This window comes from Atta colombica, unplaced genomic scaffold, assembly GCF_001594045.1.
Source record: "Atta colombica isolate Treedump-2 unplaced genomic scaffold, Acol1.0 scaffold97, whole genome shotgun sequence".
Taxonomy (NCBI): Eukaryota; Metazoa; Arthropoda; class Insecta; order Hymenoptera; family Formicidae; genus Atta; species Atta colombica.
The window spans coordinates 505,359-518,049 of NW_017259591.1; the positions used below are offsets into that span (position 1 = coordinate 505,359).

The 12,691-nt window shown below is 31.6% G+C and overlaps 1 protein-coding gene across 13 annotated transcripts in view; it reads right to left on the minus strand.

The window, feature by feature from the left end:
• LOC108693768 (disks large 1 tumor suppressor protein) overlaps nucleotides 1-12,691 on the minus strand; it is a 678,647-nt gene that overhangs the window by 74,789 nt on the left and 591,167 nt on the right. For 11 of the 13 annotated variants that reach the window (XM_018202901.1, XM_018202900.1, XM_018202896.1 and 8 more), the window contains 3 exons: nucleotides 9,324-9,599; nucleotides 6,421-6,633; nucleotides 2,247-2,409 (listed from right to left, as the gene is read on the minus strand). In XM_018202901.1, coding sequence (XP_018058390.1) covers nucleotides 2,247-2,409; nucleotides 6,421-6,633; nucleotides 9,324-9,599 — 652 coding nt within the window. The remainder of the gene's footprint in view (nucleotides 1-2,246; nucleotides 2,410-6,420; nucleotides 6,634-9,323; nucleotides 9,600-12,691) is intronic. The other 2 variants (XM_018202891.1, XM_018202888.1) reach the window with 1 other exon arrangement.

Genomic DNA, 12,691 nt, shown 5'->3' on the forward strand with positions numbered 1-12,691 from the left:
ATTAGTTTAAATAATAGTGTCCAAAAATAAAAAATAAACTGTTAAATTATATATAATTCTCTTCTTTAAATTTATCGTATATAGATATGTATGTCATACATAAGTAGTTTTATTTATTATAATAATAAAAAAATATAATTTATTATGATATTGTATTGCAAGTGGAAATTTTATTTATTTTTCTGCAAGTATTACATAAAAAAACTTAAATACATCGAGATAGAAAATAGCGATCTCAATCTAGAGCGGACTTGTTTATTCGCGTTAAGGTGGCTTCTCCGAGAAACTCCCAGTTGCGTCTGGAGATTAAAGCAAATATTCGGATAATCCCGCAGGGCACCGATATGCAGCATTAAAGGGGCAATTTGAATTCAGTCGGCACGTAACCGCCACCATCGAATCCGCTTTTTCTCTTTCACATCGAAGTTGAGAACTATAGCGTTTGTACTATGCTGTTTTTCCCGTTTGTAGAAAAATAAATACGAAAATATTACTGTGAGATAAAAATACAGCCACGGCGGGCAGCTCTTTAATATCTCGAAAAGCGGTCTTTCATATTTCGTACAACGATAAAGAGAAGAGCTGTTTCAAAATAATAATCGATTTCTTAATCTATGATTGTTAATTTTACACATTAATATTTAAAGAAACTTTATTAATTCACAAGAAAAACTAACGGAATTGTTTTTCGATATCACGGCACATGGAATTTTAACACTCACATTCTCAAGAGTTCTTCAATCGAATATTTTCGACGCGCGATGCACCGCATTCGTAGCACACGATAAACGAGAAAGGAAGATAAGATGTCCGCGTGCGTTTCGGGATGAGTTTTACGAGCTCCGTTTTACGAGCTACTACTGAATGAATAAGTTACGACCTGATCGTCAGTAAAAGTCCGGATGATGGGAAAGACTCGCGGATCAAAAATTCATTTCCGCACCTCTCGACGCGCGGAAATCGTGGGGATTTATCCGCGTTTATTTTCAGCCAGCGGAGAAGAGCCACGGTTGATTTGAATTTCAACACGTTGCGCAGACATTTGAATAATTAATAGAATGTAATTATTACTTCGATCGAGATCTTATGATGGAAAAGTGGCGGCAAAAAATGCGATTAGATTCGACGACGAAAGTAAAGTGACGTTTCTTGTGAAAAATCGGTTATTAAAACGCATACGACTCTAAGAATCTTCGGCCGTTTCCATCACGTAAATCATGAATGATGAAATAAAATCAGAGAGAAATAAAATCATTTCACGCTGTGATTTTATTTCGTCGTTTGATCGATAGTCAACGAGATTGTGTTTACGTAGCGTTTATATTACACTGTGTGTGTCTATCACTGTGTTCTATCTTAAAAATATTGTCTAATATTATAAGAAAAATTAATGAATTCAGAAATATAAATAACTTGGGAAAGTATAAATTAGAGCACTATATTTTTTCTATAATGTCTATTTCAAATGATTCAAAATGTATAAATAAGTTCTCGTGATTTTTTAAAATACGCATCTATTACATAAATATAAAAAGAAACGGTAGAGATATTTTAATGAAAAACATTTACCTTTCGAATCACTTTTTTTCATTACCGCAATGAAAATAGTGAATCATGCAATGTGATGAACATGCATGTTTTTAATTAATTTATTATTCAATTAAAGTCATTTTCAATTAAATATATTTAACGGGGATCCTAAAGTGACAGAATTATCGGTATTAAAGTTAAAAAGTTCTTCGAATTGGCTGCAAGTTGTAAAATTCTTTTACATAATTAAATACTCACAAAAAAGATACGGAAAGTCGATTTAACTAGAAAATCGAAAACATTGGAATGATATTGGGTAAATATAGTTTTGTTAACTTTTTTCCGATTTTCTCGTTAAATCGACTATTTCTTTTGTGAGTATTTTAATTGTATAAAAGAATTTAACATTCTACAGCCAATTCGGAAAATTTTCTAACTTATAATGTCGATAATTCTGTTACTTAGAATTCCCTTAATCCCTTATCTAACTGCGAATTGTTGCATAACTTTCGAAGTGCAGGTTAGTCAAATTTAATGAAAAAATACTTCGGCACGAAAATTTAAATGCACCGTTAGTCATCTAAAGTTGACTATAAAGAACTTATTTATACATCTAATAAAATGTTAATTATGAAATCATTATCTATTAATTTTTTTGTGATTCTTCGATTTTGTTAAATGGTATATGCAAAAAGATAGAAAATTTGATGTCTTACGTGGTTGAGGTGAGAGAGAATTATCCGTTGCTATTGGAGGAGGAGGTGGAGGAATGATTCCACCTTCGGTCTTGGAAACCAAAAGTACGACGCGATCTTGGGTTGCTTTTAGGGTCGCCACTGCCTCTTCGTGTGTCACATTTTCCAAATTTTTATCGCCCTGCTGAAACCGATATATGCTCTTCTTTAATCATTGATTTAATATTGACTAGTTGATAATCGAAGATTATCGATTTTGAAACCCCGCCGTCTATTTCTTTGCAACAAATCAAAATTTGAAATACATTACATCGTTAACGATGTATACACATATAGAATGAACTGCTAGAAACTGTCATTTACATTTGCGTATAAAATCATATCGCGAAACAGAATACAAATGAAATATGAACGAGATACATTTTTTACGATTAAGGTAAATGTTCTAGTGAGCGAACTAGGTTTGGACATTTACACAAAAATTTATTTGTTTATATTAATCATTAATCTCAAATGCTTTTATAAATAATCTTTAAATACAATTAAATTATAATATTGTAATAAAAACACATTTGAGATTAATAATAATAAATCTTGTGTAAATGTCCGGATATACATGTCCAGTCACTAGGACGTTTACGTTATAGTATCTACATTAATTCTCTACACGTTTTATTCATTCCTTGTGCGGATATTGCTCCGGGAAATATCTCACTTTTCTCTTCTGTTTATCAAGCAACTAATCCTCTTCTCTCTTAAAGGAAGATACTAAGACAACTTGATATAGACGAGCGGTACACAAACAATTCGATGATGACATCACGAGCTACGATATCCTGTGATAATTGATTTTTCTCATTCAATTTCCTCTAACTCAACCTGTGGTCTCCTACTCTCATCTTCTTCAGTTTCCTTCCTTTCGTGCACTGCGATTGCCTTCTAATGCCCACTTCTACCAATGTAATTTAAATAATCTTAGTTCAATTAATTCTTCATCTTTTTCTAATTTTAAGAATTAAAAAAAGATAGCAAATTGAACCGAGATTAAAGTTAATTTACATTAATAGAAACAAACATAAGAGACAATTAGTCGCGATTATTATCGAGTTGATACGTATTAAAAGATCATATGCAATTCTAATTTTTAATCCGTTTGTGAATTGATTTTAAATTAATGAATAACAAATATAATATATCTTAATTCTCTGTGTGATGAAGTTTAATGTAACAAATTAATTAAGAAATTAGAAATGTTACACTTGACTGAAACTTGAAATTAGAAATCACCATTAAATTTTTTTTCTTTAATTAAATTACAGAATACTTTTTCTTTTATTTCTCTTTATTTATTTCTTTCTTTATTTTAATTGTATAATGACATAAAACTTTATATAATATAAATAACGTAATTGCTTGCACAAAATTACAGCATCCTCCGTAAAAAATATATTAACAAATTATATGTATCTATGCGATAATTAATCAAAAGATATAATTGAACAGATTTTATATTTTTAAGCGATAATCGGCGAGTGAGATTAAACATCTCATTCTCTAAGAATCAGCACGGATAGGAAAAGTAGATTAGGGCAGTTTTCCAAGACGCCGTCGAAGTAATTGATAGCTCTTCCGTCAGCGATATACAGCTTCCGTCGATGGCAAGTCGACCTCCGCTAGTCTACGATTTTTCGCTTCAGCGATTTCACCACCTTTAAGGCACCCATCTGGGAGTAGCGTAAAAAAAAAGCGCCGATTAAAGCCGCTGAACGGCCGGTTTGATTTATGACTGTCGCCGGAGGGTGAAGTGCAGAATATGCGCATATGATGGAAAGGCGCTTTCTCTTTTTCTCTTTATGGTACAAAAGTGCGTTGAAAGGCTTGCCTTTGCTATCTTTTGAAGGTGATAATCGGTAGTTAAGTTAATATCGAGATTGGAGCGCCAATTTTTTCCATTTCTAAACATACTTGCGTATAATTAATTGCAAATATATTTTTTTTTTCATTTTTCACAAATTAAGATGTTGATATAACAAGTAAGCAGAAAAATGAGACACTAAAATATCAAGACAAATTATCTTTAATTTTTAGTAAAAATAAAATAGAGAATTTAAAATTATTTATTAAGAATTTGATTTATTACCGAGGATAAAGTTAATTAAGAAAATTATTAAGAAAAAAAATTAAAAAATTTTTAGAAGTATTCAATTGAGTACTGATTCATTCTCTTTCTCAAAAGAAAAAAGAAGGAGACAGAAAGAGAGGGGGGAGAGAAAGAGAGAAAATTTATTATCAGTATAACATATATTTTATAAGAAAGGCAGAATCTTTTTAATTTTAAATTTAAGATTTTTTTATAATTTAATGAAAAAAAATTCATGACACGTTCCTTGAGATTGTCAAAAATAGATATATTTTAAGCAGATTTCCCACAGAACTCGTGTTACGAATTTCTTTCACTCCCGAATTATAAAATTTTAAAATTTATAATGGCGAAGAGATGAAAAGAATAGATCGAGACTCAATTAAATTTTCGACATGGAAATTTACTCGCAATCAGTTGTTTACGACAGTGTCCGGGAACTTTCTTGCCGTCTACGTTTTATTCTCCCGCGTGGCAAAGTAATTATCGATCGTACGTAATTAGTTTTGGCGCGCGTAAGTCCGAAGTTTTCGGGAGTAATTATAAAACTCGAAATGGCTCTCTCCCTCTTTCCAGACTTGTTGGAGATATTCTCTTTTTCATGGCAATTTATATATGCGTTTTCCGATCGCGAATTTATTTTCTACGCCTTCGAATGCTCTTTTATTTGTGTTTTGAATTGTATTCTGAAATCGAAGAAGATTCATGATAAGAAGGTATTCAGATATTATCGAAGAAGAGGAGTCAAAAGTCTTATCTTTATATATTCTCGATATTTCGATTCCATGAAACTTGTCATAAGTTCCATTTATCGTTACCATAAAATTTTAAAGATTATAAAGACGAGGGAGGATCTCTTTTGTAAGATGGCATGAAAATTTTCCCAATTTACGATAACGTTCCAAAACTTTTTTGCAATCTAGATATGTTTTATACAGAGTAATACAGTGTAATATTTTATTCCACTTAACATATCGTTCCCTTACTTTAAAAGTGATGTAACTAAAAAAATTAAGTTTCCCAAAAAAAGGAGGAAAATTATTTTACAATTTGATAAAAAATTATTAGCTAATCAAAATATTGGCAAAAGATATATATATTCTTAACATGAGTAAACGTTACATTTGTCATTTTTGTTTCATACTTCTTCAAAAAATTAGCTTTTGTAAGATATAACGATTTTGATGATTTTTTATCAAGTTAGTTCTTCAAATAAATAGAAAAACGTCAAATAAGGGCATTTAATTTTCGTGACAAATTTTTTACAGTATTTTAAAGTGCCAACAGCGTTATTATCAAATCAGTTATAATAATTTTAATTTGTAATATTATTACAAATTAAATTCAGTTTGTGTTTCAAATCCAATAGTAATTGCACAGTTTATATAATTAACTGTATTTGACATTTTCTTATTTGATTTATTCATATATCAATTTTGTAACTCGTTATTGTTTTAGTTTACTTTTGATGAGTAATAGGGTAATATTTATTTAACTTATTGAAAGTAATAACATGAAAATCACGTTTTTTTAGTTGTTGCAGAAGTTAAAAGAAGTTATTTAGAAGTAATTTAATAAATGATACATAACATGTAACATATGCATTATAAAGAGTCCCTTTTTTAAAACGATTGTTATCGCGAGATAGAGTCGTAATCAATGAACCTCAAAACCTACGATCTATACCATATTTATCTTTTCAAGAGAGAAAAAGAGAAAAAAGAAATATTGCCAATGGATAATTCCACAATTACTCTTTGTTAGAATGAAAAAATAATCATAGTCATCTCATTTTTTCTATGAACACGTGTCACATTTCGGTTACAAATAATCATGTTTTTCGATGTTTATAGGTAAATTTATAAGGCTTTGACTTTGAAATATTTATTGTGAGATGTTACGTGCAATTCAACGCCTGTCTTATCTTTATAATAATAATGTAATCCATAAAAAGATACGATATCATCTCCATTAAGCCGACTACATTACGCCAATATTTCGATGAAACAAACACGACGCAAAAGCTAAACTTGGTGTGTATGTATGTTTACTTACCAGAGCATTCCTGACGGCTACCAATTTATCGCCGACGACGAGGCGACCATCCACTTGGGCGGCTCCACCGTCCATGATTTTGGTCACGTAGATTCCATTGTCACCTGGTATATGTTGATTGCCAATACCACCGGCGATGCTGAAGCCAAGGCCCTTGTTACCCTTGATCAGTTCGATCTCCATCAACTGCGTGTGTTTCCGTCGGCGTACATACTGAAAATCAATGGGCGAACAAGACGTTAATTGAATATAGGAAAGAAGGGGGAAGGCTTGAATGAAAGCATCGCGAATGCCCGATCAACGAGTAAATTTTACAAATTTTAAGTGATGTCGCTTTTATCTGAGGAGCGTTTAAAAAAAAGCTTCGCGCGCTTTTTCATTCCCGGTGTAACAATGAATCTCCACGTAATTAAATGCCTGCCCGATAGCTGATCGGAGAGATATATCCTCTTTCAAACTACTCTCGTTTACTCGGTGAGATTTATAAAGTGGATTTGTTCCTGCTCGCCTTTCTCCTTAAGGGCCCGTTTATATCAATACTAAAGTGGTTAATTAAACTTTACACAAGGAAAGCATTGAAAGATATTTCGATTGCCGATATACTTCATCATGACGCAAATATTTAAAATATTTATTAATATTAAAATATTTATTAAAATTAAAATGTGCGAAAAGTACCGTTTCTGTTATCATTTATAATCATTGATTCTATAATAATTATACAATATAAAATAAAAGTAATTTGATAAAAAAGAATAACGTAATTTTTAATAATAATAAATATTTTTAATATTTGTATTAAATAAAGCGTTATTTCGATTACATGTTCATTTTTAAATTGTATTAATTTAGTAAATAAAATATAACGACTTCTATTAGATAAAAATGCATTTGATGCAGTATTTCATTTAATCTTAAATTAAATTAAATTGCGAGTCATCTATAAATCGAAATTGTAAAATTGAAATTGTGATCGTATTCCTATTTTAAAGATGCGTTTGTGTACAAGGAGGGATAGCTGCGACTTCATGTCAGAATAATAATATCTAGAATGGCCCGGTCATAAAGCTTTTATGTCTTCCTCATTGTTATTTCTAGCCTGGGAAGGTTAATAACGTGTTGACTCGTATCATCTCTCAAGTATCTTAAAAACATCTGACGATCCTCGAAAAAGTTTTTTTTTTTTTCCGAAATAATTTAGAGCTAATACTATTATCCAAATTTTTTTTAAAATCATCAGTCTATCTTTCAGAAAAGTATTCAATTGGTTAAGTTTTCTTAATTATCTTCGCGATTTTTACGTTCAACATCGGCCTTCTTCCCTGGAAAAGGAAGATACAACGACAATCTGTCTGGAAATTTTTTTTTAACACTGACATTAATGTATATCCGAGAGGTATGTAACGAATGATCCCATCGAAACTTTGCCTCATCCCTTGACGACTTTGCCAAGCTACAGAAATTTCGGAAGGCCCGGATGAATGATAGTCGCTTCGGGACTTTTCTTAGACATAAGCCAAAGATATTCAACACGTTTTTATGACAAATATGGAATTTGGAGAAGACCGTCAATCCCGCGGAACTTTTTGGAACTCGAAATGTCGCCATTAAACTGAAAAGATCGCAGGAAAAAATAGGAAGTTCGAGGCAGAAAGTAGAATAATAACGAAAGCAATTAAAATATTATCGATTTAACATCAAGACAAACGGTGCATGAAATATCGTTTTAATCTTAATTTTCAACAAATTAGAATGCATATATATATATATATAAATATTGATAATACACTGATAACGATACTGCTTAATATACAATTAATTAAACATTCGACTAGTAACTATTGGTGGGTAACTGAGAAATTGAATATGCATACACAGGTGAGTTTAACAGCAGAAAGCATACGCATTACAGCATTTGCAATTCAATTATTCCCGACACATTCGTCGCGCAATTAAATCTACGCACTTGAGATGTGCATATGATATGCCATGTGATCACAGTAACAATGTGTTGCCATTGCACTGCGGATACGATTCAATTAAATTCGAATTTGAGATTTGCATACATCAATTGCTCAGGGTACCGTACTCAGCATCTTTAATGTCAGTTAGAATTTGCATTAGTTAGTTGCATCTTTCCTTACAACATTTTGATCCGGATATCACGACTTTATTTTTTATTGTCAAAAAGATATTTGTATTTTCTTAACCATTTGTGATCATACTTCTCGAAAGTTTTGTAATGGTCACACCGGAGCAAAATGCCTCCTGTGCATATTTAACCAGTTGCTGTATTCATAGATTTTGTTCTTTAGAATAAAAAAAAATTGCTGAATATAATTTAAATATTGTAGAAATAAAAAGTGATTTTGTAAAGATTTTAATTTTAACCTATTAAAAAAAATTGGGTATACGTTTTTTGAAAAATAAATTTAAAAGAAAAATATTTTTAATTTTTTTTTTAATAAAAAATTTATTTCTATATTCTACAGATTTGGTATTTTCAGAGAAAATAGTATAATATTTCACGATTAATGTTGTAAAATGATCCCAATGCAAAAATAATATTACGTGAACAGCTACTATAAGCATATTGACGCGAATCTTAAATTTCAGATAAATGACATGTCAAATCCTATTTTGAAATAGAATTTGGAGATAAATCTTTAAAAGTTTTTTTGGGATCAAATTTGCATGTCTAACCACGAAAAGTTAAATAATTAACATTTTTTTTTAACTTAAAAATGTTACCTTCTCAACATCAATGTTGTGTTAAATTATTACTTGATATTGAGCTTGTAAAGGCACGTTAATGCAACAAAGCAATCTGCGATAGGAACGAGTAACTTGTAAATGGGCTTGTATCGGTGCACCGAGATTGGAGAATAGAGGGTGAAGCTTACCAGTTTGACGGTGTTGCCGGCCCGCTTGAGTGCGTCTACGGCGGCCGCATGTGGTACATCGACAACGGACACGTCGTTCACTTGCAGTATCGTGTCATTGACACGTAGTCGACCATCCGCGGACGCGGCACCGCCCGGTATAAGCTTAGTGATGTAAATGGCGGTATCGTTGCCGTAATGGGGATTGTCTGTGCCGCCAGCAATGCTGAAACCTAGGCCCGCCCCGCCTCGCTCCAAAATAATGTCTTCATAGTCCCACTCATCGTCGCCATTCACCTGAAAACATAAACATGCACTTAGTATTTATTATCTCTCTCTCTCTCTCTCTCTCTCTCTCTCTCTCTCTCTCTCTCTATCTCTCTCTCTGCAACTTTTATATTTGTATAAATATAATACATTTTCGGTATATAAATTATATTTATCCTCATTTATGCTTGTTTCCGCCAACGTAGATTAATTTTAATCTCGGTTCAACTTATTCTTCATCTTTTTCTAATTTTTAGAAAGAACTAGAAAAAGATAAAAAATAAGTTGAACCAAGATTAAAGTTCATCTGTTTTTTAAATTGTGAAAACGAATATTAAGGAGTTCTAAATTTTTTTATAATATATTTTATAAATAGTGTTAGAATTAAGCACGGATCACAAATATGTTTCTCCGACTTTTCAACCAAATCTTCGGCTCTCTGGCAGAAAATTTGATGACTTATTTGTAAGGAAAGTTTGCGCGTCGGTTTTTCCTAGGGTTTTTAGAAAGATATCTCCGGTAAGAGAGTCAAATCTGATAATCTTTTTGTAATCTCCAGCTGGAGAGTAATCGATCTTCAGTGGAACACTAGTTGAAAAGTGACAATCAAAATCGAAAGGTGATCACAAGTACAAAGAATAAATGTAGATATTATGAGAATTATATAATAGAAAGAACATTTAATCGAAGAAACATTTAATCTCGATAAAAGATTAAATTTTTCTGACGAGAACCAATGACGATGTTGATGACGCAAAATCCAAATTTCTATAATTGCGCGAGATGATTTAAATCTCTGCATGGCAGAGAAAGGTTAAACGATTAATTGATTCTAAGATCTTACATGAGAGCAGATTAGGTCGTGCAGTGCCTCGATCAATGACGGTCAGTTATTGCGAGAACAAAAGAGCGTCGTTTAAACTCTCGACACCAGCTGACGCGCGTCGTACATCGAATCGCTATATTTCTATAGTTTTCATTGAAGGATATATTTATTTGTATCGCATGTGGCATGCAGGATAATGGAAAATTTCTGATGAATATAGACAATATACCTCGAAGGAAACTAGAATGGTTTTTCGATGTTTCGCTCAACTGACGCAGTTAAGTGAAATATCTCATAATATTGATATCTCGGAGCTACATGCAATCGAAGACAGGAGAGACAGAGTCCGACAAATGAAGTTTCAAAGATGTTTATTTATTTTATTAATTCCGTGAAAACTTTATCTCGTTATAAGTTTTTCAACGTATGTGGAAAATTCTGACAAGTATGATGATGTTGGCCTGGCAAAGAAATTCGTTACCGGAACTCGAGCGTACTAAACGATCGTCATCCAATTAATTTTGGACTTTGTTGGCACGTAACATCGTTTTAATATTCTATAATGACGCGATAATAAAAAAAAAATCGGCCATGTCAGTATCGGCTATCGCTATGTTTTTAAAGTTGCATTAAAATTAAAGTACATTAAAATAAGTCAAAATAAATAAAAAAAGTGAAAAATAAATTCTATCACTACAAACAAAAAAAAAACGAAAAAACATTAAAAACATTAAAAAAAATAGTATTAAGTGAAAATGGAAAACCGCGAAATGTTTACGAATGAGTGAAGAGAATCATCAAAGCAAGTTCTTGATGCTTAGTTTTATATAAATTTTTTATAATTTTCACTTTCGCATGCCAATATATATAATTCTTTACAATATAAATATTCATTAGTATCAATAACATTAGACTCATTGTTCAATTTGTGATATTATGTATTTCAATTTTAATCATCTTAGGCTATCTTCAAGATCGCTAATAATAATCGATGCATAATTTGTTTGAATTGGAAATTGTAAAAAAATTCACACAAAAATATTATTAGGCACCTAGACCTGCCGAGTACATTCCTTTTCACTCTTATTTTTGTTTAAAAAATAAATTTATGCACGAATAAATTTATACATGAACGTAAATAAGTTTATGCAATATGTGAATGTATTGTAAAGAATATTTTTAATCAATGTGTAAACAAAAAATAATATTTGAATGTGACAATTGTATTCCTGGTTTAAAAAATCTCTATCAAACACAAGCAAATTAATTATATGAGCAGTATAAAAATTTCTGTATGATTAATATGATTTCCAAGCGATTGTACGCCTAATAAAATAATACGGATTTCCTTTAGGAGAACAGCTACCAAAGGTCCTTCACGTGCACGATCGCGCAATGCAATTATGCATGATCCATTGGAGTGCAAAACCATATTAATCGGATCAAAAGCCAACTAAGCCGTAGGATAATATACTAGAGACACGTTCTCGTAGTACGACGCATTGCGTATACTCGGATCAGCGTATTACATTCACTTTCGTGTACGTACAATTACGATACGTTTAAAGTAACACGATTCGAAATGCTTTGAGCTAAATAATGTAAATTGATAGATTCGTGACAATGTCATGGTTGATACAAGTAACATCATAATGATATCAATAATCACTTTGTAATTGGTGTTACAAATCTCTTATTATATCTTGCATACTACAACTGCGTATTTCAAAATTAAAAATGTCCTCAGATTGTGATGTCATTAACAGATTAATGCCCATGTCTAATTTCTACTGTCCAATATAGATTAACTTTCAATTTGGTTCAATTTACTCTTCATCATTTTCTAATTCTTATAACTAGAAAAAGATGAAGAGTTAATTGAACCGAGATTACAAATATCTACATTATATTATATTAACAGTATAGATGAGAAACGAGCATAAAAGATTCATTCTCGCCATAAGATCAGATATCAAAGTCACTACTCGTAATCACGAAAGGCATGTAACGATCAATTCTTTTCGAAATCGCCAACATCGGGAGCTGTCGACACGAAGCTATCGTGATTTTCAACAACGTTACAGGTTTTTTAGAATGCATCTCGTTTCATGCAATATATAGTTAAAGGCTTCGTACAGTACAGGTCATTATTGCAATTATCCATCTACGTATTTGACATTCCGATCGTGTTGCAGCACAAACGGACAGTACGGAAGGCGAAAGGATCCGTATCTCTATACTCTCTCTCTCTCTCTCTCTCTCTCTCTCTCTCTCTCTCTCTCTCTCTCTCTCTCTC